Genomic DNA, 27,451 nt, shown 5'->3' on the forward strand with positions numbered 1-27,451 from the left:
AAGACACACAGCTTACACTCTGGGCACTCCCTCGGTACTTGCACCCCTCGGCCGGCCTGCTCTACTCGTCCCTCGAGGTCCCAGATGGCAGCCCCGATCACCATCTCGTTGGGGAGGATGGGGCTGGTCGAAGGCTCCCTCTCGGAGACCTCGAAGAGACGAGAGAGAGTGCACTCTCGGAGTCCAGCGGGCCTGTCGTTAATTGAGTCTCTTGGCTGAACGGATGTATTCGAGATTCTTGTGATCCGTCCAGACCAAAAAAGGTTGCACCGCTCCCTCCAACCAGTGATGCCACTCCCCCAAAGCCAGGCGGACCGCCAACAGCTCTCGGTTACCGATGTCATAGTTCCGTTCAGCAGGGCAGAGGCGATGGGAATAGAAGGCGGAAGGGTGCACTTTCCCATCATGACTAGAGCGCTGAGACAGAACTGCACCTATCCCAACATCGGATGCATCAACCTCGACAATGAACTGATGCTTGGGTTCTGGAAAACAAAGCACAGGAGCAGAGACAAACCGGGACTTGAGATTATCGAAGGCTACCTGAGCTTGGGAATTCCACCTAAATGGAATCTTGGGGGGGGGTTAATGCAGTGAGTGGTTCGGCTATTTGGCCAAAACCTAGGATAAATTGCTGGTAGAAGTTGGAGAAACCCAGGAACCGCTGGAGGGCTTTACGAGTGTCGGGAATGGGCCATTCTGTGACAGCTCTGATCTTGGCGGTGTGACGAGGCGCTGTTCTGGGATCAGCGTCACCTGGGACACAGCCCGGCAGCTAGCGCTGATTGAGCGCACCTGACGGCGATAAGCTGCCGGGCATATAAGCCGCCTTCTCCCAGCACTCGAGGTCCCAGGACACACAGCACTATATGCTGTGTCTCACATACCCCCGAGTGAGAGCGAGGATGTCCCCAGCGAGGGGGACATGGAGGACCCGATTGTCCAAGCACGGAGCGGCGGAGAGCACCCTGGATTACACCCTTTTGTTTATGTTTATTTATGAGTTGTGCATTAAAATCCCCGTTGGGGTTGCTTACACCACCGCCATGTCTGTGTCGTGTCTCTTACCCCCGTCACAGCGGGATCGGGGTTAATGCCTCTGACAGAAATTATATGTCCAAGGAACGAAACCGTGACAGCATGGAATTCGCACTTCTCCACCATCACAAAGAGTTGGTTCTCTAATAGTCGCTGAAGAACCTCCCTTACGTGTCGGGTGTGTTCCTGGAGAGAGGGGGGAAAATAATCATATCATCCAGGTACACAAAGGCAAATCGGTTAATCATGTCCCCCAACACGGCATTTATGAGGCCCTGGAAAACGGCAGGAAGATTGGTCAAACCGATCGGGAGTACCAAATACTTATAGTGCCCCGAAGTAGGCAGGTGTTAAACGCCGTCTTCCCCTCATCCCCCTCCCTGATGCGGACCAGGTGATAAGCATTCTGAAGGTCTAGTTTGGTAAAGACCTGGGCTCCCTGCAAGAGTTCAAAGGCGGTAGACATGAGAGGCAAGGGGAATTTATTCTTAATAGTAATCTCATTCAAACCTGTATAATCGATACAGGGATGCAGGGAGCTGTCCTTCTTCTGAACAAAGAAGAACCCAGCACTGGCCGGGGAGGAGGAATGGCGAATGAGCTTAGCCTGTAAAGATTTCTTAATATACGTGTCCATGGCCTCTCTTTCAGGAGCGGACAGAGAGTAGAGACCCCCCTGGGCGGAGAAGTGCCTGGGAGGAGATCTATGGAGCGGTTTTAGGGACGATGCAGAGGAAGAGAGGCAGCTCGTGACTTGCTGAAGACGGGGGGAAGACCATGATATTCCTCCGGAACCCCGGACAAATCAGTGGCCTTGACCTGTAACACAGGAGATACAGAGACAGGAATTTTTAACCCAGTCAGTGTGAGGATTGTGCTGCAACAACCAAGTATGCCCCAAAATGAGGGGAGTATTGGGGGAATCGAGGATGTACAGCTCAATGCACTCACAATGATTTCCCGAAAGAAAAAACCTTATGTAAGGGGTGATTTGGGTTATAGTAGCGAAGCAATGATCCCCTAAAACGTCTGGACACGGATGGGATTGATGTGAAGCTTAACAGGGATCCTTCACCGGGCTGCAGTGGCAGTGTCAAGAAAGCTTCCTTCAACACCCGAGTCAAGGAGGGCCTGCCCGGAGTGACTACGTCCATCAAACAGGATCCGGAACGGAAGTACAGGAAGGGAAACAGGAGAGGATACAGAAATGGCGCCCACACGGACTCTCGGCTGTATGGGTGGGCGGAATCTTTTAACGGGCATTGAACAACTTGGTGACCAGACTTCCCGCAATAGAAGCATAGTCCCCCTAGAAGACGTTGTTGCTTCTGGAGCGATGAGAGGCGAGAGCGACCCAGGTGCATAGGCTCCTCCTCTGCAGCTTCGGCGGCTCTAGTGGAAGCACTGGCATCTCAGGCCCGCCAAGAGGTGGGTAAAGATTGCCGGCGCCGGCGATTGTTCATACGGGTCTCAATGCGAAGACAAAGGTTGGTGAGAGCATCCAAATTCCCTCGGGGTTTCGAGAGTAGCAATCTCATCTGAAATCAAGGAATTCACCCCGTCCAGAAAACGAGCACGCAACGCCTCCTCATTCCATGCGCAGGCGGCCGCTAGAGTTTGAAATTTTATGGAATAGTCTGTGATCGAATTACGACCCTGGGTGAGGCGTAAGCCGGGGGGCTATTGACGTGAGGCTCTGCACAGGCGGAACCTGTACAATTCTGCACAATTCCCTCAACATCCTATTTTTGGGACAAAATGAAGCTCTCCACTCTAAACCATTCAAATAAAAAAAATGCAAATATTACACTACTGTTACATAATAATCTTAGATGAAAGTAGATGAAATAGACAAGACAAGTTAAAAAAAACTATATAAACTGTGTATGCAACACAATACAGAATGAGATTGCATAAATAAAAAATGCATATGGTATCCCATGCACCTTTGGACCAATATTGATGGAGGATACTATAGCAGTTTCTTGGTCTTCTGAAAACAATTTTTTTTGAAGGTAGTGTTCTGCCAAAATAAAAAAGATGTATAATAAAAATATGCTACAAATAAATTTGACATCCAGAGATTTGAGGGTGTACACGCGCTATTCAGTTTACTGCATATTCGAAGTGAAGAATGATGCACCCTCCTAACGGCTGATATTACCCACAACTAACCGGGAGTAGGTGAGTTTAGTGACTCTCCACTACATTAATAAATTAAATAACTGATGTGTTGTCTAGGCAACGACGGACACCTCCCCCTGATAGTATGTCCCAGTATCTGTAACCTCGTTTGCCATGCACACAAAAGTACTTACTACACCAACACAAAAAAACAGTACCTACTAATGGGGCATAGGTTAAGTAGGCGAATTGAATTGGAACACATGGAAAGTGTGTCAAAATAAGAATCTGTAATAATTTAACTGACGATTTGTTCCTTTCATGAAAATTTTACCTTTTGATTATAATCAGTTGATATATCATTTTCTAATTTAATATTGAGCAGATTTGTTTGTGATGATTTCAGCTATATTTTATATTTGCTGGTTCGGGGAACCGACACAGTTGCTATATTATAATAACTCGATGTTACTGAGTGCTGTGTTTTTGTTACCTAAGTGAAATGTCATGGCAGCTAGTAGAAGGCCTGGGCTCCAGTTAGTCTGACATTAGAGCTATTAAGACTATTTTTCAGATTTCTAGAAAGGACAGCAGCTCTTTTCCAGCCCTCTTTCTCTTAAACAGGCCATGTCTCCCGCCAAAACATTTCCAATTGTCTATTAAACGTCTTGGTTACGGATGTAACCTCAGTTCCCTGATGGAGGGAACAATACGTTGTGTCGAACCGACAGATGGGTTTCGCTCTTGAGAACCTATCACTTCGACTGGTTTTGAAACAGGCCAATGAAATTGCCGAATGAAATTTGCATGCCGGACTCCGCCCCTGGATATCCAGGTATAAAATGGAGACGGAGTGCTGCATTCATTCACCTTTTTTCCGAGGAGCCTGAGAGCCTCTCACGACAGTCGGCACGTGTTTGTGGCAAGAAGGACACAACGTCTCGTTCCCTCCATCAGGGAACTGAGGTTACATCCGTAACCAAGACGTTCCCTTTCTGTTGGTCTCTCGACGTTGTGTCGAACCGACAAATAGTGTTCCTATTAAAAACTCGGCACAACGCTGTGCCGTATGACAATCTCAGCGAAGCGACGGTGACAGGCCTGGGCATTTCAGACGTGACCGCTTTCATGAAATGTTTAATCTTCCAGTGGATAGGTGGGCAAAGGGTCCCAGAGCTTATTTGGAAAAGGTGAGAAGGTTCTACCTTCGGTCCTCACGGTGCCGCAAGGCCACTGGGTAAGTGCACACCTCGAATGGGGAATGCACTACAGATACCACTTCCTACCATCGGGAGGAGTTCTAGTGGAGACTACCGCATGGTCTCACCGTCAGGGGAGAGCTCATGGGAAAAAATATGCTGATTGAGGTAGTTAGCCACGAGGTGGAGGTCCACCAGGGGAGGTCATGGGTTGCCAAGGTGGGAACCAAACATGAGGATACATCGGACGAAACCGCCCGAGAGGTGGAGGGACATCGTCCGGTAGCACTAGGTCCGGTTAGAGCTATGTGTGGATAACTCAAAGTACCCGGCCTTAGGGCCAAGGCTATTCTGCCCATCCCGCCCGCAGGAGGTGCTTGCTTAGTGATGGATGGAATGCCTGTTCTTCGCCCCGTGGGGGATTGCGGCATCCACAATCCAGTGCGCTACTCTCTGTTTGGAGACAGCTCTCCCCTTTTAATGACCTCCAAAACAGACATGGACCGGATGCAGAGCTTCAGGAGCTTTGATCAGCTCTAAGTAGAGGCGCAGTGCGCATACTGGACACAACACTAATGGGGTTGGGTCTTCCTCCCCAGTTGTGAGCGCCTGCAAGTTCACCACCTGGTCCCAAAAAGGAGTGGTGGGAACTTTGAACACGTAGCCAGGCCGGGGTCTCAGGATCACGTGAGAGTCACCGGCTTCAAATTGTAGGCAATCGTAGGACATGGAGAATCCCTGTAGGTCCCCTACCCTCTTGATAGAAGCGAGCGCTATCAAGAGAACGGTCTTCATCGTGAGCTGTGGAAGAGCTGCGTCTCTGAAGGGCTCGCAGGTGGACCTCAAGGTCCCAAGAGGGTATGGAGTGCGGGCGAGGCGGTTTCCGCCTTCTTTCGCCCCTTAGGAACCTGATGATAAGGTCGTGCTGTCCCATAGACATTCCAGCAATTGAGTTGTGATGAGCGGCTATTGCGGCTACATACACTTTCAGTGTGGACGGGGAGAGGTAAGTTTCAAGTCTCTCTTGTAGAAAGGACAACACGTTCCCGATCGAGCGACTCCGTGGATCTTCTCTGCGAGAAGAACACCAGGACGAGAAGAGGCGACACTTATAGGCGTATAGCCTCCTAGTGGCAGGGGGCCCTAGCCTGAATAATGGTCCCAACCACCGCTGGGGGTAGGCCACTCAGGATCTCCTCGTCCCGTCCAGGGGCCAGACATGGAGGTTCCAGAGGTCTGGCCTGGGATGCCACAACATGCCCTTCCCTGAGAAAGCAGGTTCTTGGTCAGAGGAATCGGACAGAGGGGAGATGTTGTCAGAAGCATTAGCTCTGAGAACAAAGTCTGCTTGGGCCAGTGTGGCGCAACTAGTAACATTTGATGCTCTTCTTTCCTGACCTTACACAGAGTTTGTGCAATGAGGCTCACTGGGGGGAAGGCATACTTCTGGTTGTCCCCTCGGCCAGCTGTGCGCTAGGGGGGCCTCGGACAGGGAGTACCATAGCTGGCAATGAGTGGTGTCCGGGGAGGCAAACAGGTCTACCTGAGCTTGCCCAAACTGCACCCAAATGAGTCTCCACTCTCCCCCAGGCGTCGACCGATGAGAGAGCACGTCAGCTGTCTGGTTCAGGTCGCCTGGGATGTATGTGGCTCTCAGGGAGCAAATCACCTGGTGAATCCACAGGTGGAGGCGTCGGGGAGTCGTGTTAACTGCTGTCCAGCCGCACCAACACGTGCTTGTCCTGCACAAGATGCTCTAGCCTCTTTAGTGCAAGTAGCACGGCCAACAACTCTAGGCAATTGATATGCCAGCGCAGGCGGGGGCCCGTCCATCGCCCCGACACTGCGTTCCCCTTGCACACTGCACCCCAACCATGCAGGGACCATTTGCACAGGGGTAAGAATGCTCTTTTCTCGGTTGACCTGTAGTCCCAATCGGCCTAGGTGCCGGAGCACCAGGTCCCTGTGTGTACACAACTGGCGAATTGGATCGAGTAGCCGAGGCGGATCGTTTGCCCTAGCCACTGTGACGGTGTGGGAAGCATGAGCCAAGCGCCCAGGGACCGTGACAGAGGAACTAGGTGTATGATCTGCTTCATCTCTCCGCGGGAGGTGGTTCGATGGTTAGCAGTCCTGAGCCCTAGCCTTGAGGGGGCCCACGGGGAGGAAATCGGCTCTGCTGACTTACATGCCTGGCGATGCAGCTCAAACATCGTCGATTTGAGAGTGCTGAGGGCTGCTGAGTATACTCAACGTTGCGTTTCGCCATGACGCAACGTCGGGTTGCCGAACACCATCGTGAAGATGGTGAGAGCGGCTGTGAAATACACCCAGAGGGAGAGGGAAAAACTCCTTGAAGTGGGCTGTTGGGACAGGGCTGGATCCTTCCCGGATCCGTCCCGGATCGACCAACCAGCGATGGAATGGCTGGGGTGGGGGCCAAAGGTATTCTAAGTCTTCGCTTGAGTGGGGAGCACAGGAGCTGGAGAGCGTCGAAGAGGGCCAGGGCTGCATGGAAGCATACGATGCACGGGATCTCGGCGGCCAGAGGGCGGCCTAATCGCGGCGTGGAGGCTATGCTTGATAACCTCTGTCTGCTTCTTTACTGTCTAGAACTGCTGCTCGACAGTATCACCAAACAGGCCCCCTCGCGAGATGGCTGGGTCGAGGAGGCAAACCTTCTCGCCGTCACAAGTCTGTGCAAGGTTCGACCAGAGGTGTCTCTCTTGGACCATAAGTGTGGACATGGTCCGACCCAGGGCCCGCACGGTCACCTTGGTCGCCCTTGAGCGAGTGGCATTGCGGAGTTCCTGCAAAAGCACTGGGTCAGTCTTACCCTCGTGGAGCTCGGGGTGGGAGCGCAGCTTGGAGCCGCGCTCAACCCCGAGGCACTATGTTTCCGGCCGTGAGCACTGGGAGAGGCAGTGGGATGCACTGCAAACCATTTCAACATCCATTTCTTCCTGAGCTTGTTCCCGAAGAAGGGAGCTGCAAGGAATCATAGGAGTCAGATGTCAGTAAGTCACCCCCCGATGCTGTAAGGGACATCTCATCATCACGCACCGTTTCTGATATGTCGTTGAGGAACGAGACGGTCAGACGACACAAGGTGCGAACGGTCCGCGAGCCAGTGGCTGACAGATTAGCGCTCAAAGTTATCCTCACATCACCCTCGCCGTAGCGGACGGCTGGGCCGTAGCCACTGCTGTCACGAAACGTGAAGCAGATGAGGTGGTGGCTGAGTCCATGGGAACACAGCTGCCCGTGACGCAACGTGTGCAACGAGAACTGATCCACAACGGCTGCCCCAGCGTGTTCGGGCAGCCATCGTGTTCGTCCCCCTCCCCGATGAGTGTATTGCACCCATAAGAACAGCGAACTCGAACACTTCTGGAACTGCCGAGAAGCCCAGGGGAAGTCGCCGCAGGTAGGGACAGTCCACTGCATCACGTCGTAGAATCTAGCAGTATTTTGTTAGAAGATCTTTAGATATGCTGTTCAGTCATAAGCGAAGGCTCCGAAGAACAAAAGGTGAATGAATGCAGCATCCCGTCTCCCTTTTATACCTGGATATCCGGGGACAGATATTTCATTTGCTAATTTCATTGGCCTGTTTCAAAACCAGTCGAAGTGATAGGTTCTCAAGGGCGAACCCCATCTGTCGGTTCGACACAACGTCGAGAGACCGACAGTAAGGGAACCTGTTATTCTGAGGGTATCACTTAGACCTCCAGCCATTCAATGACAATTATCTACTACTGTATACCTCTCATGACGCCGATAAGCATGGAGGGGACAAGAGAATATTACATTGTCTTCCAGTGGTTTTGAGACCTCACACACCTCTTTAACATGATCTTTGGTGATCTCTGACTTACAAAGCCAAACATCAGTAGTGCCATGTAGGTTCCATGGTGACAGAGTAACCCGGACATAACAGGTGCCTGAAGAGAACATATAACTCACGAGAAGCGAATAAGTCATCACAAGTCTGCTGTAGTGAGTGACTCTGCTATTTACCCCGTTACTTTGTTTTAACTGTTGAACTGGACTGTTGCCTGTTGTTAGTTAAGATTTTTTGAGCTTGTTTATTTAATGAGTTGTTGACCGATTGCTAAATTGTTAGCGTTTTTGTTGCGGTTGTACTGAATTAAATTTGCCGTTAGCCGCTCGTTACAGCTTGACATTACAAGTTTGCACTTAAAAGCACCGAGGTAGTTGATCGCTGTATGATCCGTGGCCCATTCAAGTCGTTCAGATTTTGTTTTGCTAATCGAGAAGGCGTGTTCCAGCTGTATTCTGTTCGCGCTAATCTCAACATATACTTAAGCAGTGCCTCTGCGCTGTCGCGGTAAGCGTCTGCGGTAGCATCAGCCCTCGTGTTCAGCCTCCTTGTGTGAAGACCGACAAGTGTAAAGACCTCCGACTCTACCTGCACACTCCACCAAGCAAAGACACCGGCGAGGCACATCAGTATATTTTTAACATACAGTACCTTTGAGTTCATTTATTTTTCTACTAACATCATGTGTTTCATGTTTATTCCTGTACTCCACCGTCTGCAGCGTTCTCACACAAGACTCAAGGCACGACGCGCGCGTTGCGCGTCCCATTCACACCTCCCCTTCTACACCTCTGTCTCTCTCTGTGGGTCTATGGAACTGCCAGTCAGCTGTGAACAAGACTGACTTCATCCATGTGTTTGCCAGCCAGTCTGAGATTCACATTCTTGCTCTTACTGAGACTTGGGTTCATCCTGAAGACTCCATCCTGAAGGCCACAAACGCTGCTCTCTCCACAAACTACTCCCTCTCTCACACTCCCCGCCAAACTGGAAGAGGAGGAGGCACAGGTTTGCTCATCACCAATGACTGGAAATATTCCAAACTATCTTCCCTATGCAACAACTATTCATTTGAATACCATGCTGTTAATATAACTTTTCCCACTCAGCTCAGCGTTGTTGTAGTTTACCGCCCCCCAGGTTCTCTTCACAACTTCATTGAAGAGTTAGATGTGCTGCTCTAATCATTCCCGGAGGATAGCGGCCCTCTTGTAGTCTTTGGGGACTTCAACATCCCCCTGGAGAAGCTCTATGCTTCTGACTTCCACATCCTCACCGCCTCGTTCGACCTCACGCGCCTCGTAACAGCCAGTACTCACAGATCTGGAAACCAGCTGGATCTCATCTACATCTGTAACTGCACCACAGATAACATTCAAGTCACACCTCTTTAAATCTCGGACCACTTCTTCATCACTTTCAACATGCTCCTTCCTACATGGACTACACCACCACCCGTTCACTTTAGACGGAACCTTTGCTCTCTCTCCCCTAGCACACTCTCTGCTAGAGTGACATCCTCTCTTCCCTCTAACTTTGCATCTCTAGATGCTGACACTGCCATCGACAACCTTATGCTCAACACTTACACCCTGTCTAGATAACCTTTGTACTCTGTCCTCCAGACCGGCTCGTGCCACCCCCTCATTGCCTTATGTTTGAAGTGTTTTCATTAATATTCATACTTCTTTACTTAAGTATATGCCCTGAATCATGCTTGATATATGGTATGTTTTAAATAAAGTTAAGCGTCTGGAAAACATTTTGTCGTTCATTTGAATGTTTCTTAACATGTTGTGTGCTGAATAATGGTTGGATGTTTTTTTAATAGGTGTGATTCTGTACTGAAAAAAATGTTAGATACAGTTTATATTTAAAGATAATGTATTTTCTATTTTCACAGGATATGGAACTGGGGTAAAACCATATAAATATGGTGAGTGGTTTTAGATTTCGTTTATTTTTATCTAACAACCACCCTTAAAGGGATACTCCACACAGAATTGAAAATTTTGCCATGAATTACTTAGTGTCGTAACACACTGGGTTTCTCCCAATCTCATATTAATCTTGAGTACCTATAGAGTAGAATTGCATACTTTGTATCTTCAAAGAGTATTTAGTTTGATCACATTCATAAAAGATAGATCCAGCTTTAAGATCGTTTCCAAAAACATATAGCATGTGCGGGGGGAGGGGTAGGCTGAACTAAAGCACGTGCGCACCCATTATCAACAAAACACAGACATCAGTTCACCGCATGTGGTTCATGTCTGCCATCTTTTACCACCGGGACGGCTCCATATATCAGTTTCAAACTATCTCCAAATCCAGCTTTATACCCACAGTTTATATAACATTCATCACCCAAATGCAGTGAACATACAAACACCTGAACTTCGTGAAAATATGCTCTCTCCCCTGAACAAAAGTGAAAGTGACGTCTGCGCATGCTCCTTCTCCTGCTCTCCTGTGGCTGTGCCACGCGCTTTTCCGGAGAATTGTCCAATAAGAGACTAAGAAAAATTGTTACGAAACAGTTTTATATATTCTAAAAAAACTTTCCGAAACCCGTAAGATCACTTGGGAAGTGTATCGAGCACAGAAATACTACCTAATACGCCCTATTCGTTTTTTTGACATATCTTCTTTTGTGTTTAACAGAAAATAAATATTCTGTATATACAATATATCCCTTTCTGTCGGTCTCTCGACATTGTGTCAAACCGACAGAATGGGGTTTATCTTGAGAACCTATCATCTCTGATTGTACTCTTGAAAGGAGAATGAACTGTACATACGGGTATATAAAATAAGATGGCGCGCCCATTCATTCACCCTTTTATTCTTCGGAACATGCTGAGCATACATAATGAGCGCATTATCTCTGGAAAAACTACTGGATTCTACGACGCAGAGCAGCGTATTCGTCCTGGTGTGTGCGATTTTCCCCTGGGTGTTTTGGTAGCGAGCCGAGGGTGTCTACTAGAGCTAATTTCCCTAAGAGAGCTAATTTCTCACAGCGTGCACCTGCTACCAGGCATGTCTTTGCCGATCAAGGGGGAAGGTTGGCTGTGTTATAGCTATAACATCGTCTGCTTCCCGTTCCGCGTTGGCTGCCAAGCTGTCCACGGTGGTGAGCGGTAGTGGCGATATGGGGACTCCCATTGACGTTAATCTGTTGCAAAAATTGGGGTGGACCATTCATGCCCCGTCACGCTCACCTACCCTGTCTCCCGACAGTAGACCATCCCATAGCGGATCTACGCATCAGTGTATAGAGGACGAGGTGTACATCATGGCCTCAGACGGCGACTTCCGCACAGACCATCTAACCATGGATCACCATGAAGGGGAAGTACGCCTTCCCCTCAGTGAGCCTCCTTTGACAGGTCGTGTGTAAGATCAGGTAAGATGAGCATCAAGTTGTTGGTTGCACCCACTGGCCCAACCAGACTTGGTTCTCAAAGCTGATGCTTCTGACGACAACTCCCCCTGATCGATTCCCCTGATGAAGGACCTTCTTCTCAGGGGAAGGGCACGGTCTACCTCATCTCACAATGATGACGATTCTCCTAGTGCCGCTTGCTTCCGTCAAAACGCTAGTGCCTTGATTTCGGGCCGGGGGACTCCCACCTGGTGCTGAGACCCCGGCCTGGCTACGTAACCAAAGTTCCCACCACTTCCTTCTGGGACCAGGTTTAGAACTGGCAGGTGTTCCACTCCGGGGAGGAAGTCCCAAACCCTTGCATGTTGTGTCCAGTACGAGCCCTGCACCTCTACTTGGAGCTTCAGAAGCTCTGAACAGCTCTTTGTCTGTTTTGAAGGACAGCAGAAGTGAAGAGCTGTCTCCAAACTGAGATTGGCGCACTGGATCGTGGACGCCATCACCTTGGCATACCGACTCCAAGATCTCAGATCACAGGCACCTCTCTGGCAGACATCTGCCATGCACAATAAATTTGCAAGGTTCTACAACCTTTGTATATATTGGATAACACTCATTTGCCTCCTGTTAATTCCAGTGCTGTGTAAGCCCTGCACAGCGACTGGCCTACAAAGCCCAACCTCCATGGACCAACACTTGGCCCTCCAACCTTTTTTTGCCAGTTTTTCTCTGTTCTTCATACTTTGCTCTTTTCTGTTTAAAGGCCTCGTCCGTCCACTCTTCCCATAGTAATTCAGCACAAGCAACAGAACATTATTTGATGAGTCTGACCACAGCACAATGTCAGGCCGCAGAGTGGTCTCCTTGATGTAGGGAGAACCCGCAGCTGCTTTAAAAGTTTTTCACCATTTTCATGTTCAGGTTTTTTTTGTGCGGGCCTGAAACCATTTCTTGATAATGCACTGGAACCACAGTAATGATTGTCTGTATTCACATGCATATTTTTGAATTCAAACCTCCCATAAAACTTTTCACATGTAGGCAACTGGGGACTCACGTTGAGATTGGCGAGTTGGCGTTTATCTTCATACGTTGATATGTTTTCTAGTTAGTATCAAATAATTAAGTTACATTAAAAAATAACTTTTTTTAAACATCTGATAATCAACTATGTAATATCAAAGGCAACTAAGATACACATAAACTGATAGAATACACTAATTGGAGAGAGGTCAAAACCTGCTCCAAAAGTCAAGCAAAGATACTCTTATTATAGGAAGATAGAAGGGTCTGTAACTCTTAAAATTGGAGAAAGTGTAACAGCTAACAACATCCATTGACATCCTTAAAAAAACTAGCCTCTGGTCTCCTTTCCTGCGATCCATTGAGGTCAAGGCGTTAGCATTACGCGTTATTTTTTGGCTAAAGGTTGCAGGCTTTCACTCTGGTGGTTTTGAGTCAAGTCAGCAACACCGACTTGCGTTTCTTTACATCTTTTATACACTACATGGACAATCTATCACATTTTGACTCAATGCTTGTTAGACACATCGACTATGTTCACACTGCAACCAAAATAAGATTTTTTTCCCTCATATGGGACCCAGATCTGTTTACTGCATGTCAGTGTAAACAGGACAAACCACGTGAAATCCGATCTTTTTTAATCTGATTTGAGCCACTTCCATATGTGGTCCTAAACCAGATACAGGTCTGATGTTTCTTAATACGACCTCAGTCTGAACGGTCATATCAGCGTCATTGAAGATCGACATGCTTCACAATTCTGCGCTGCTTTAAAGCTTCATGCGCTATTCTGTTAATGGAAGTGCACTTTACAGCAGGGTCGCCAAACCATTAACCATTAATCATCAGATTATAAACATTAGCCCTTGCACTGTCTACCGCATGCGAGCCACACAGTTTAACAAATGACCTTAGGATCTGTTGAAATATGCATAGGTAATCCACAAAAGTCACATTTCAATGTCATACTTTATCCTATGCAAATGAGTTCCATACAGCTGAAGAATGGTCAGTGAGCCCCTTCTGACATCAACAGCCAATCACAGCAACATAAATGGTGAAGCGCAAAATGCAATCTCCTCCTTATCTGCAAAATACATTTTCAGCAGAAACTCTTTGTTCTGAGTATCCACAGAGACTGTAACAGATCACCCAAATTCCGAGACTCCCCTCAGGAGAGGCAAAACAGATGAGCAACGCTCTGAGTCTCCGCTCCAGAGAGGCAGTAATGTAACTAACTGGTCTACCAACCAGTAAGACGGCAAACAAACGTCTACAACAAGGTTGAGCTCGGGAGAGCAAACCTTTACTTCAAGGTACCTTCATCAGCGTGTTTCAGACTGTTGAGGACCTTTCTGCACCAGCTTTCGGCCTCGTCTGTGTGTTCCAGATTGAAAGGACTAAGACCCTATGGTGCTTCCGGAGATTAGCATCCACCTGCTGCTTCATGTTCAAGGCTGTTAAACAGAATCTAACTCCGGTCTGTGCAGCGTGCGCATAAAATTAAGAACCTCTAATAATCCCCAAACTGAACTGTCCACTATATTGCAGCTTGATATTAGTGTGCTTGTTACTGTAATCCCTAAATTTATATGCAGCACCAGGAAAGTCTTTTAGCACCTAAGCGGCAAATAATATTGCATAAAACTGTTACAGTTTCAAGGCACATAGTTTTAAGTTGAAAGAAAATGGGTGTACCTGGTGGAGTGGCTGCTGGTCTACCTGGTGGAGTATCTGGAGGCGTGCCATCAGTTTTCTTGTACCTTTGTTATCCATACAGCTGTACTATTTATTCAAGACATTAATTCATGTAAAATGTATGTGTTTAGGTCTTCACCTTTACCCTCAGCTTCTTTAGCAAGGCAGTGGTGGTCTTGGAGGTATGTTTGGGGTCATTATCATGTCACAATACTGCCCTGTGGCCCAGACTCTGAAGGGAGGAGATCATGCTCTTCTTTAGTATGTCACAGTTAATGTTGGCATGCATGGTTCCCTCAATGATTTGTAGCTCCCCAGTGAAGGCACCACTCATGCAGCCCCAGACCATTACACTCCCACTAACATGCTTGACTGTGGGCAAGACACACTTGTCTTTGTACTCCTCACCTGGTTGCCACCACACAGGCTTTGACACCATCTGAACCGAATAAGTTTATCTTGTTCTCATCAGACCACAGGACTTGGTTCAAGTAATCCATGTCCTTTAGTCTGCTTGTCTTCAGCAAACTGTTTGCGGGCTTTCTTGTGTATCATCTTTAGAAGAGGCTTCCTTCTGGGATGACAGCCATGCAAACCAGTTTTATGCAGTGTGCTGCGTATGGTCTGAGCACTGACAGGCTGACCCCACACCACTTCAACCTAAGCAGCAATGCTGGCAGCACTCATACGTCTATTTCACAAAGACAACTTCTGCATATGACGCTGAGCATGTGCACTCAACTTCTTTGGTCGACCATGCCAAGGACTCCTCTGAGTGGAACCTGTCCTCTTAAACAGCTGTATGGTCTTAACCACCGTGATGCAGCTCAGTTTCAGGGTCTTGACAATATTCTTATAGCCTGGGCCATCTTTATTTGGAGCAACAATTCTTTTTTTCAGATCCTCAGAGAGTTCTTTGCCATGAGGTGCCATGTTGAACTTCCAGTGACCAGTATGAGAGAGTGAGAGCGATAACACCAAATTTAACACACCTGCTCCCCATTCACACCTGAGACCTTGTAACACTAACGAATTACATGACACCACTGCTACAATGTAAAGTAGTGAGTGTACAGTTTGTATAACAAAGTGAAATTTCTCCAGTGTTGTCACATGAAATGATATAATAAAATATTTACAAATGTGAGGGGTGTACTCAATTCTGTGAGATACTGTATTTTTTCTGGTCCTGCTTCAGCACGCATCATTCACAATGTGTCCTATTTTCGTCCGCGACATTCACAATTTGTTCTGTTGTGCAAAAGCTCGCAGGTGACTTTAAAGCCTGACATAACATAGATTTCAGTGCGCTGTTCTTCTACATGCAGATTTTTTTTATATTACACTTTTGAACTTGTCTCCAATAGAAATGTTTCTCATATTCCCAGCTATGATAAAGCATCCGCAGATTAGGCTAAAACATATATTGACGTTGTTCTAAAGTCACAGACCGTAACAAATAAACTCAACACATTTTTCTGTTGTTTCATCTATAAGTGCATAAGACCCTTTCAGTTGACTTGTTGTAAATGTCAGGGAAGTTTGGTCTGTACACACGCTTCAGATCTGAAGTAACATTAGGCTGCAGTAGAGATCCACCTGCTGCTCATTTACTGCATAGCCCTGCTGCCACCAACCTTGCGCTTTGAAATGACAGTTTATTTGTATTTAGATACTATATATTTAGAGTCTATTTCCTCATTCTCCCGCAGCCCGCACGCACACATGAGTGTCTTACTGCCCAAGCCTATCAAATCTTGTTTCAAAACATTCCCTAGCTCGTTTATATAGTAGCATCTAGTCCATAAATTCATGTTTTTAGGTATTAAAATGTCCGGACAACAGCTGGCAAGGAGGGATCGTTTACTGGAAAGCAATTTTAGTTGAAGACTCCTGGTGTAAAGTGTACATTGTCAAAATCAAAACCACATGATCCTTGACTTGTCTGCAATAGATAGCACAAAGAGTGGTCTTAAATATTGATTCTCTATTATGGATTTTTGCTGTTATAGGGTACCAAGCCGGAGTTAAACCTCTTAAATATGGTGAGAAACATTATCTTTTTGTAAATGTATCTACATACATCTAGACGTATTGTGATGTGATATTTATTTATTGGTAGTTGTCAAATCATGTGGACAAAGCATCAATCTGTAAATCTGAACAGATTGCTTGGGCAATTTCTAAGGTTGAGATTAAGGTAGAGAGAACACTGAGATTGGTGAGAGAATCTTGCAAATAATTCTATTTGATAGTATTATTAGTATTATCAATACTATTATGATAGTATTGCTTTTCAAGACAAACCATAAAATCTAAAATGAAATCTTAAAAAAGTTGAGCTTTCTTTTTTGAGTATATCCAACTGTAATGTTGACTGCCCGTTTATTTGTCATAAAAGGTTTGAAAAGAATACAAGTGCAAACTTAAATGAATACAAATCAATGCTTAGCAGTGATCTGGTTTGTCGGCAGGAGGGGCAGGGACAGTGCCTGGAGCAGGGACGGTACCTGGAGCTGGAGGAGTGCCAATGCTTGGATCTGGGACAGGTTTGGTACCAGGAGCAGGGGTTGGAGGTAACTGATTTGCTGACCTATGAACAAATTACTATCAATGTCAAATAATTGACAGAGATTTTGACCAAAACTGATTTCAATCTTGAAGGATATCCTGGTGGAATCAAACCTCCTAAAACGGGTATGTTCATTTGGTTTATATACAGCTTTTCTAAAACTGTCATTAAAATCTGTCATTAATCATGCTGTTCAATGTAATGTCAATGCCTAATGCATTAGTTTCTATTGTCTGCAAGGTGTTGGGATCACTGGAACTGGTGCAGCAGTTCCAGGTGCAACACCTGGGGGTACTGGTGTGGTGGTGGTGGTACCGGGTGGGACAGGGGTGGGTGTTTCTGGTGCCACTGGGGGGCCTGCGGCACCAAGTGGGAAACCAGGTACATTATAAATAACGTGCTTACTGTTTTTCTGCTACAATATCACCACCAAATGGCAAAAGACACGAAGCACAAATTATGTTGTTCCTTGCTAATAGATGAAAATGTGTTCATTTTACAGCAAAGTTCCCAACCCTGGCTCCTGAGGGGACCGCTGTACCAGGTAAAAAATATTTATACACTGTATATAGGCACGGAAAAATTCAGAGACCACTTCAGTGACCGTTTTTTATTTAATATTCATAGGTATGCGTTTAGGTAAATGCTCATTTCTGTTTCAATCTGTGAATTACTAGCAATATTTCTACCAAATTACACATAAAAATATTGTTTCTATTTGAATTTATTTGCAGAAAATGAAAACTGGAGAAACAGGTGAAAATAACAAAAAAAATCACTTTTAAGCAATACAACAGTAATATTTCTACTTGTATTAAGGAAATGTTTAAAAAAAAAATGTGATAACCTCGATCGGGTCGATACGGACCTTTTTGTATCGATTGATATTTTACCGTATGCGATCCTGTGCATTAGCTGCAGAAGCTTCAAAAGGGACTTAGTATTATGAAACCACAGTAAAAGCATGAACTATATTCCAAGCCTTTCTTATGTCATTCGACAGGCTTATTTGAGGAACAAACAAATATAGCACAATTAGTCGGGGAAACTCTGGCCTCTGCTGGTGATCTCATCTATGTGCAGTAAGCATGCGAAAGTGTTCGGTGACAGTCAGGACCTTACTCTTTCCAAGATGGAAAATAGAATATAGTTGTGTTTAAAATTACTATTTTTAGCTGGAGCTAGTTATAGCACTGAAAGCGGTTTTATTATTCTCTTTTTAAACCTAAGATTATTAAAGGCAGTGTAAACTGTTGTATGAATACACAGTTTACACTGTGTACAATGTTTACAATGTTAAACACATAACATTTCTTTGAGTTTAAAATGTTATGAACATGGGAAGCAAAGATCCCAGCTACTTCAGAAAGAAGTACCTCTGCCACCTCTGGCAATAAAATATATGTAATTCTACATTGATCAGGAAAAAATCAGTTCAAGTATCAGATTGTTAAAGTATAAAGTATACATGTTTTCATTTGATCTTTTTGTAAACATTTAAATCATGCAGTTGATTCACTTGCATTGATAAAGACAGTAGCTGCCTTCTCAAACTTTCACCGCAGCAGTGTTTATGATGAGTTTGAACTCATGACATTTCTTTCATGTTTTCTTCATCTTTAACAGAAAAGTGAATTGCGCTGATCTGTGTTCTGTTTGATTTTCTTTTTTCTCGCACATGTCACACTTTCAGGTACGTGCGCCTCACGAACTCTGGATCAAATCTAAGTTGACAGAGAACGTTTATACCAAGCGTTGTGCTACAGCTGAAACTGATCTAAAGTTTTGTCAACCCAAAACTTACTCTGCAACCCAGAGTTTGTTCATCTCGCTTTGTGCAATAGGCCTTTGAGGTTTGATTTTGTTTAAATTCAACAAACACTGGACTGGAACGAACGCAATACATCTAGAAATGCTGATTTGAGATTAATAATTGGAAAAGTCTCTTAATTTTTTCTGTGGCTGAGATAGGTATATATAGTACACATACTTATAAATATTAAATTCAGATTAACTGAAAACAATCTTGAAATGGTCTCTTATTTTTTTTAATTAAGCTCTATGATACATGGTGTATGTATTCTGTATGATACATTGGTGACTTGTATGCAACAAAATGCATGTTTACATTAAGTGCTTTTGACCATTCAGATTTATAGTGAATTTATTGGATTGGATTCAATTTATTGTCATTACACATATAACAAGTACAGTGTAACGAAATGAATTTAAGAAGAAGAATACAGCAAACATGAGGGAAGTGGAGAGAAAAACAGATACACATAATACACCATAGACAAGACTTGCAACAGGGTAAGATAATCCAGCTCAATTTATGTACTGACAAAGACATTAAAAACTTTACGTGAAGTGCAGAATGGGGGTGCAATGGTCAAAAAAGTACATCTAGGGCATCTTTACATAAAAAACTATAAATAATGCAAATGCAAGTTATTTATTTTCTTAATGCCATTCCAACATCTATGGCTATATTAATGGCAGGAACCAGTTGATCCATACACACGCCTGTCAATAATACGATATATCACCAAGTGCTCTTGCTTTTAGGATTAATCGGTTATAACAGTTACATTATAGTCCAGAATATTAAGATGTGGTGATCAAAAGAATTTGATTAAACAGCAATGTTAAAGAATGATAAAAAAGACACAATACAACCGATAAAAATTGAGGTTATCATATAAAAAAGTATTTTTTTAACTTTATCTAAATACATGTACAAATAGTATTGTTGCTTTGCCTAAAATAGTCAGATGAAAACAAAGATGATCCATTTCACCAAAACATTTAAGGCGGCTTGTTATTTTCTCATTCCCCATTACAATTGTTAGCTGGTTTCCTTTAACCTCCTCACAATGACACTATGTTATGGCAGCGGTCTCTGCTCAAATATTTTTTGACCTCTGAGCTAGTTGCTTCTAAGGTGCCTGTCTTTAAACTACTGTACAGTGGTTGAAGGTGCAAACTGTTGTTTCTTGGCATGACCAACGGCTTTTGTAACTGGCAAGGCCCCCGAGCACAGCACGATCTTCTGTGTTGCATGAACAAATGTCTTGTCTGAATGTAGCTGAACTACATTACCGTTTAGTTTGCACTTCAATCCACTTACATTTTCCATCCAGCCCCGAGTTTGCTTATCAATTCATTTGTTTTGTCCATTTGTTGAAGTACCTGGACCAGGATATACTACTGTTTTAAGAAAGATCCTCTGGGTGGTTTTGTGTCTCACATTTAAAATACACTACTTTTTCAATGTTGTATGCATTATCATATTCACTTTCCAAGATGTTAAGGGACTTGTTCAGTCTTGTACAGTATATTGATTGGAAGGTTTCCCCTATGCCACATTTAATTCATATTTAATGCTTTTTTTGTAGGTGTGTCGGGACTTTCTCAAGGTAAGTGTCAGTCAGTGACCGTTTCATCTGAACTGTTGTCTCGTTAATCTCTAAGCAGTGGCATATGTGCTAAAAGAATTTGAGTATGATATTAATTTCTGTGGATACTGCTGAATTTCTTAGGTCCAATGCACCAGGGATACAACCACCAAAGAAACATTAAGCTAAATGTATTTTCACCTTTCTCCATAAAATGATTTTAACAATAACTGGTGAACAATGATTAAACAATATTTGGTCACATTTCCCAAATGAAAATGGTTATCCCATACCTGAAATATTGAACTTTATAGTGCCAGTATAAGTGGAAACGATAAAATACTGATAAATACTAAAGGATGACAAACTTTGAGAAAATTGTGATGAAACAACACAGTCTCAAGGCAGTTTGTGGCATAGGCACAAGTTTTGGAATCTATTGATTCGTGTTCATGGACACAAATTTCCCAATTTATTTTCGTGTTAGTCAGCACCACTTTCAATACACAGATGCGTGAGTATGTAAATGTATACATATTTATAACATGATATCAAAAGAAGTTGTACATACAGTGGGTAAATTAAGCATTGAACACGTCACCATTTTTCACAGTAAATATGTTTCTCAAGGTGCTGTTAATATGAAATTTTCACCAGATGTTGGGAACATCCCATGTAATCCATACATACAAAGAAAACAAAACAGAAATTAAGTTTTGTGTAATAAATTGGAATGACACAGGGAAAAAGTATTGAGCACGCTTACTGAAATGTATTTAATACTACATACAAAAGCGGTAATGACAGCTTTAAGATGCCTCGTGTATGGAGGAATTAGTCACACGCTCAGGTGTGATTTTGGCCCATTCTTCTATACCTTGAAGCTTTCTTGGCCCTCTTCAATGAACTTTGATCTTTAGTTATTTTCTGTTATCGCCACCGGGGTCAATCCCACCAGGAAATACGAATCATATACTCTTGATAGGACACACAGGTTCGACAACTTTGTTGTGCAAATGAAAACAGAGGCGTGACCTTTACGTTAATTGTTTTATTTACCTTATAACGAAGACAATTTAGATCAGTATGAAAAATATCTTTAATTTAGAGACACTTTGTTAAAAGATTCCTCAGAGAAAACTTTATAAAGACATTTAAAACTCTTACAGACCAGGCGTTTCTAAATGACACATAAACCCCGGGAGGAACCAGACCTGGGAGAAAGAGGAGAAATTGAAGCGCTGATCTCAAGGTCTCACACCAGCATGTGAACACACACCACTACAAAATAGATCAGTGCGTCGAATCATTCAATTCACACTACCCACGCTACAAGTAATACATGCAGTGAAGACCACCTCATGCCACCGCACAGTGAAGACAGGATGAGACCCAGAAGATTCCTGTGCACAGAAGACTTCCCCAGGCTGGTCCCTGGAACAAAATCTTATTTAAACGCTCAATTGTTGACAGAGTTAGACGTTTGTATGAAAATGGTGGTTGGCAGATCTTTAACTCCAAAATTAAATAAACATAGAAAACTAAAATAAACACACCATAAACCAAAACTGGCCAAGCAATCATGGGCAAAACAGCAGGGATTAAATGAAACAGCCAGGCTTTGGTATTAATGATCCCTCAATACACCTGTCCAAGGGAATATCTGTAGAAATGAAAATAAAACTATAATAATCCCCTTTTGCATAGGCATTATACAGATTATTGAACATTCGTTACTTACTATAAAAAAACATGTATTGGAACGCCCCTTTCGCTATATCCATTAGCATAATTACACAGTCAGTCGCCAACCACCCAACAGTTATACGTTTACAAAAACGTGTCTACATTCATACCTATGCAGTACTCTCACGCTGAATTTGTCTCTGCTACATTCCTGCTCAACGCAGCACCCTCAGCGCTTTCTAACACACATACACATCCCTACATATGCTCCCAGACTTAAAATAAGAAGAACATGCTTCCTTTTATAGCACCAACAATGTAATCCATTAGGATTTATAAATACACACCTCTCACACACCAACGTCAACTTCGTTGGCTGCTTGTATTCTAACAGCTTTGAGTCACGCGGTTATATTCCTATCATTAATAAGGAAATTGATAAGACAAACGAACAAAACCATTCTCCCAACAAGAAATAATGCTGCAAGTATAACTTACTACGCTGCTCTGGGATTCAAAGAGAAACAGGAAGTCACATCTGCCATACTACAGCAGCTATTTATAGCACCTGACAACTACATGCGCGCGTTTACCACTCACATGGTCACATTTCTATAGATTTTGTATTGGAATCAAGTCAGGTGATTCTAGCAGCTTTATTCTGTTTCCTTGGCTGTGTGTTTGGGATCATTGTCTTGCTGAAATGTCGGCTCTCATTTCAACTTCATCATCCTGGTAGATGGCACCAGATTTTTTTATTCATCCTTCCTTCAACTATATGAAGTTTGCCCCTACCGTATGATGAGAAACAGCCACACACCTTGACGTTCCAACCTACAAATTTCATGTTGGTGTGGGGTGATGTGCAGTGCCATTTGACCGCCAATCTTGGTGTGTTTTATGGCATCCAAAGAGTTCATTTTTGGTCTCATCTGACCAGACTATATTCTTCCAATATTTCAATTACTAAATGTTCTGCGCAAACTTTAAACAAGCTCTAACATGTTTTTTCTTCAGCAATGGAGTCTTGCCGGGTGAGCGTGCATACAGGACACTGCGGTTAAGTGCATTACTTATAGTCCCCTTTCTGTTGGTCTCTCAGATATCCGAGTATAAAAGGGAGACGGCGTGCTGCATTCATTTACCTTTTGTTCTTTGGAGCCTAAGCATCTGATGACAACATTGACTACATAGCTGGATTCTTATGACATTGTGCAGCGGATCGCCCCTCTTCAGTGACTTCCCCTGGGCGTCTCGACAGTTCCAGAGGTGTTTATTTTCTAAAAGAGCTAAATTCTCCAGCGTGGCATGTACAGCTGTTCTCGTGGGTGCAATACTCTCATTGAGGAGGGGGGTGGGCAAGATGTCTGCCGCAAGTGTTTTGGTGTCTGGCACGCTGAGGCAGCCTTCATGGATACGTCCTGCCCGCACGTTATCCTGAGAACCAGGCCCGGCTACGTGCCCAAAGTTCCCACCAATCCTTTTCGGGACCAGGTGGTGAAATTGCAGGCGCTCTTTACTGGGGAGGAAGGCCCTGCCCCATCTGTGTTGCGTCCAGTACATGTGCTGCGTCTCTACTTGGACCGCATGCGATCTGGATTTCGAGCATGTCACAGTACAGAGACTGCTTTGATCAGAGTTACAAATGATCTGCTTTTAGCGTCTGACCGTGGCTGTATTTCGTTATTGGTGCTGCTAGACCTCAGTGCTGCATTTGACACCATTGACCACAGCATACTTCTACATAGACTCGAAAATTACGTCGGCATTAACGGAATAGCATTGAAATGGTTTAAGTCTTATTTATCCGACCGTTTTCAATTTGTAGCAATAAACAATGAGGTGTCCCGCAAATCACAAGTCCAGTACGGTGTACCACAGGGCTCAGTCTTGGGACCCCTGCTCTTCGCATTATACATGCTACCTCTAGGAGATATAATAAAGCGACACGGAATTAGCTTTCACTGTTATGCTGATGATACTCAACTTTATATTTCCTCGATGCCTCATGAAACCCAGCAGTTTCATCGAATAAAGGATTGCATAGTTGACTTAAAAATGTGGATGAGTAACAATTTTTTACTACTAAACTCGGACAAAACAGAAGTGTTACTTACTGGACCGAAAACTGCTATGCGTAACAACCAAGAATACTGCTTAACGATTGACGGATGCTCCATAAAATCCTCGTCATAAGCTAAGAATCTTGGCGTTGTATTCGACAGTACTCTCTCATTTGAAAGCCATGTCGCAAACACCTGTAAAATTGCATTTTTCCATTTTAAGAATATATCTAAATTACGTCATATGCTGTCACTGTCAGATGCAGAGAAATTAATTCATGCATTCATGACATCAAGACTAGATTACTGTAATGCACTTCTAGGTGGTTGCCCTGCGGGCCTATTACAAAAACTGCAACTGGTTCAAAACGCGGCAGCTCGAGTTCTTACACGTACAAAAAAGTATGAGCATATAACCCCGGTTCTGTCAACCTTGCACTGGTTACCTATAAAGCATCGCATTAACTTTAAGATCTTGCTTATTACCTATAAAGCCCTACATGGTCTAGCGCCGCAGTATTTGAATGAACTTCTATTGTATTACAGACCTCCACGTACATTACGCTCTAAGGGGTCCTGTCAGTTGGTAATACCTAGAATTTCAAAATCAAGTGCAGGTGGTAGATCCTTTTCTTATCTAGCGCCTAAACTTTGGAATATTCTTCCCTGCACGGTCCGGGAGGCAGACACACTCTGTCAGTTTAAATCTAGACTAAAGACTCATCTTTTTAATCTTGCATACACTACACCTCCATAATATTAATCCTCAGAGGATTTAGGCTGCATTATTTAGATCAACCGGAACCAGGAACACATCCAACAACAAATGATGTACTTGTTGCATCAAAGAGTGCAGAACAGTACTCTACTCTCAGCCAGTCTTGTCTCTTTGTTCCAAGGTTACCGCAGGATGCAGTTCATGCCCAGACCTGATGGCAGAGCTGAGAATGGGAAGCGGTGACCTGACAAGTGCTAAGAGGATAGAGCTGGATAAAGGACGCGACAACTTTGTTTTTCCTACAACATTTCAAATGCTATTAGATTGTTAATGATAATCTTTAATCCTTCATTTTTATATTTTTACTAAGCCTTGTTGTGCAAGCACTGTTGAGCTTGTGCAGAGGCAGCAGCTTTTGCCAGAGGGGAACTGGAATCCCCTGGTTGGGCCTGGGTTCCCCTGAGGTTTTTTTTCCCGATGGGAGTTTGGGGTTCCTCACCACCGTTTGCATATTGTTTTGCACTATCTGCCTGGCCGGGGGGGCTGCTTTAGAATTCATACTTGTATTAAATGTGTCTCATGTACAGCTGCTTTGTAACAATGGAAATTGTAAAAAGCGCTATATAAATAAAGTTGAGTTGAGTTGAGTTGAGGAGCTCTGAGCAGCTCTTTGTCTGTTTTGGAGGTAAGCAAAAGGGGAGGGCTGTCTCCAAACAGAGATACTGGAACATGGACGCCGTCGCTACGGAGTGGAGCCTCCTTGTATGCACTGGCTCAATTCGCCTCTCTAGCAGACATCTGCAGATCCTCATGATCTGGTTCCCATGTTAGTAACCTCTGACCTCCCCTAGGTGGGCCTCCACCTCAAGGAATTCCCTTAAGTCCGCACATTCCTCCCATGAGCTCTCCCATGAACTCTCCCTAGTGGCAAGATCATGTTGGTGTTTCCACTAAACTTCTCCCTACACTAGGAAGTGGTCTCTGTAGCGCGTTTCCTCAGTGATGAAATAGCGCTTCCACAGATGCCCTTAGAATACCGGTGGCAGGGGCTTCCTACCTTTCCAAAGCTCTGGTACCCCCTACCTCTGCACTGGATGGTTACAATTTCGTGCTTATGCTCACACGCCCAGGCCAGTCAGCATCGCTTCGCTAGAGATTGACGCGACACTAGAGACCGACAGAAAGGGAACGTCTCGGTTACGTATGTAACCTCTGTTCTCTGATGGAGGAAACGCGACGTTGTGTCCTTCATCCCGCAACACTTGCCGCCCGCAGCAGCAGTCGAGAGATGCTCTCAGGCTCCTCAGCATGAAAGATGAATGAATGCAGCAAATTGGAATGAGAACGTAGGAAAAAGGAATTCACACCAAAGAGCTACCTTGTAAAATAGGTATGAATTCATACATTTGAATCAATAGATTACAGTTTGTGACAAATTCCCTCGAGACTTTATGTTCGAATTTAATGTGTGATTTGTTCTACACAACCCGACAGAGTTGAAACTATCAAAAGTTCAGTACTGTATCCGTAATTTTTCCTGCCATGAAGATGCAAATAATATTCTTTCTCAGAATAAACCCAACACAGGTGTTTAAAACACTGGCAGTGAACGCAGGCACAGGCAGTTACCTAAATAAAAAAAATCCACAAAGGGGAAACACAACTAATAAAACAAGAATCAAAACTAAAAACTTCTATGAGGGGAATTATACAAACAAGGTCCAGAATAACTATTGTAGAAAGGTTCAATAAAAGGAAGGAAGGAGGCGGGAACCGGCAGACATTTAAATAAAGTTTTAATCAAAATAATAACAAACTACAAAGACAGCCGGCAGCCCCTCACGGCCGACTGCTGGCGAATAAAACAAACCATATCAAAAACACTAAAGTACAATGTTGGAAAAAAAACAAAAGGACATACATACAAATGTAAAACTTGTTCGGGCCCGGTCCTCTCTCGTCGACGGTCCGGTCGGTCGTTCTCTTATGCTCCCGATCTCCTCCGTGATATGAGACCGGTGCGTGCACAGCTGGCGCTCATTAACACTCACTCACCAACCTTGAATCATAGTGTCGGCTGGCTGGATTTTTGGCTGGGCTGCCGGACTGGAAGAGGAGGCTGGGGGTGACGTTGGCAGTCCATTCTTCTGCTTCTTTTTCCCGAAACGTCTCACCACGTCCGTGGTCGGGAGCCCCGCCACGGAGGAAGGCGTGACTTGCTCAGGGCCGGAGGAGTCCTTCACGGTCCCCCAAGACTCTTTGGTCCCCCAAGCCCCTCCCCAAGACATCTCCAACGGGGAAAGTGGCTCCGTGAGGCAACTGTTGAGTACCACCTTCAACTCATTCTCACCGAAACAGCTTTGCTCAGCTGCCATCAGGAATTTGTCGGCGAACCCCAAACTTTTGAGTCCCTCTGGTGAAGGCCAAAGAGGAGGTGCGCAAACGGCTCAAACTGTGCTTATAGCCTGCTGGGTTAAATTTTGCCGGTGCATTCTGTCAGGGTAGGAGAGACAGAACCCAGATGCAGGCAGTGGAGGGCTAACCGAACTTTTACTTAAAAAAAACTAAAACCCACAACGGGGAAAACATAACTAAGAAAACAAGAATCAAAACTAAAAACTTCCACAAGGGGAATTATACAAACAAGGTCCAAAATAACTATAACTAAGTCCAAAACACGATACTAACACAGGAACC

General features: G+C 44.5%; 1 protein-coding gene across 18 annotated transcripts in view; it reads left to right on the top strand.

Annotated features, from left to right (window-relative positions):
* The window catches only part of elna (elastin a), a 118,751-nt gene that overhangs the window by 70,915 nt on the left and 20,385 nt on the right, over positions 1-27,451 (top strand). For 10 of the 18 annotated variants that reach the window (XM_056757481.1, XM_056757488.1, XM_056757483.1 and 7 more), the window contains 7 exons: positions 10,109-10,141; positions 16,330-16,362; positions 16,792-16,893; positions 16,982-17,014; positions 17,130-17,270; positions 17,392-17,433; positions 20,288-20,308. In XM_056757481.1, coding sequence (XP_056613459.1) covers positions 10,109-10,141; positions 16,330-16,362; positions 16,792-16,893; positions 16,982-17,014; positions 17,130-17,270; positions 17,392-17,433; positions 20,288-20,308 — 405 coding nt within the window. The remainder of the gene's footprint in view (positions 1-10,108; positions 10,142-16,329; positions 16,363-16,791; positions 16,894-16,981; positions 17,015-17,129; positions 17,271-17,391; positions 17,434-20,287; positions 20,309-27,451) is intronic. The other 8 variants (XM_056757494.1, XM_056757497.1, XM_056757485.1 and 5 more) reach the window with 4 other exon arrangements.

The sequence above is a fragment of the Triplophysa dalaica genome, chromosome 9 (genome assembly GCF_015846415.1).
Source record: "Triplophysa dalaica isolate WHDGS20190420 chromosome 9, ASM1584641v1, whole genome shotgun sequence".
NCBI classification, from domain to species: Eukaryota; Metazoa; Chordata; class Actinopteri; order Cypriniformes; family Nemacheilidae; genus Triplophysa; species Triplophysa dalaica.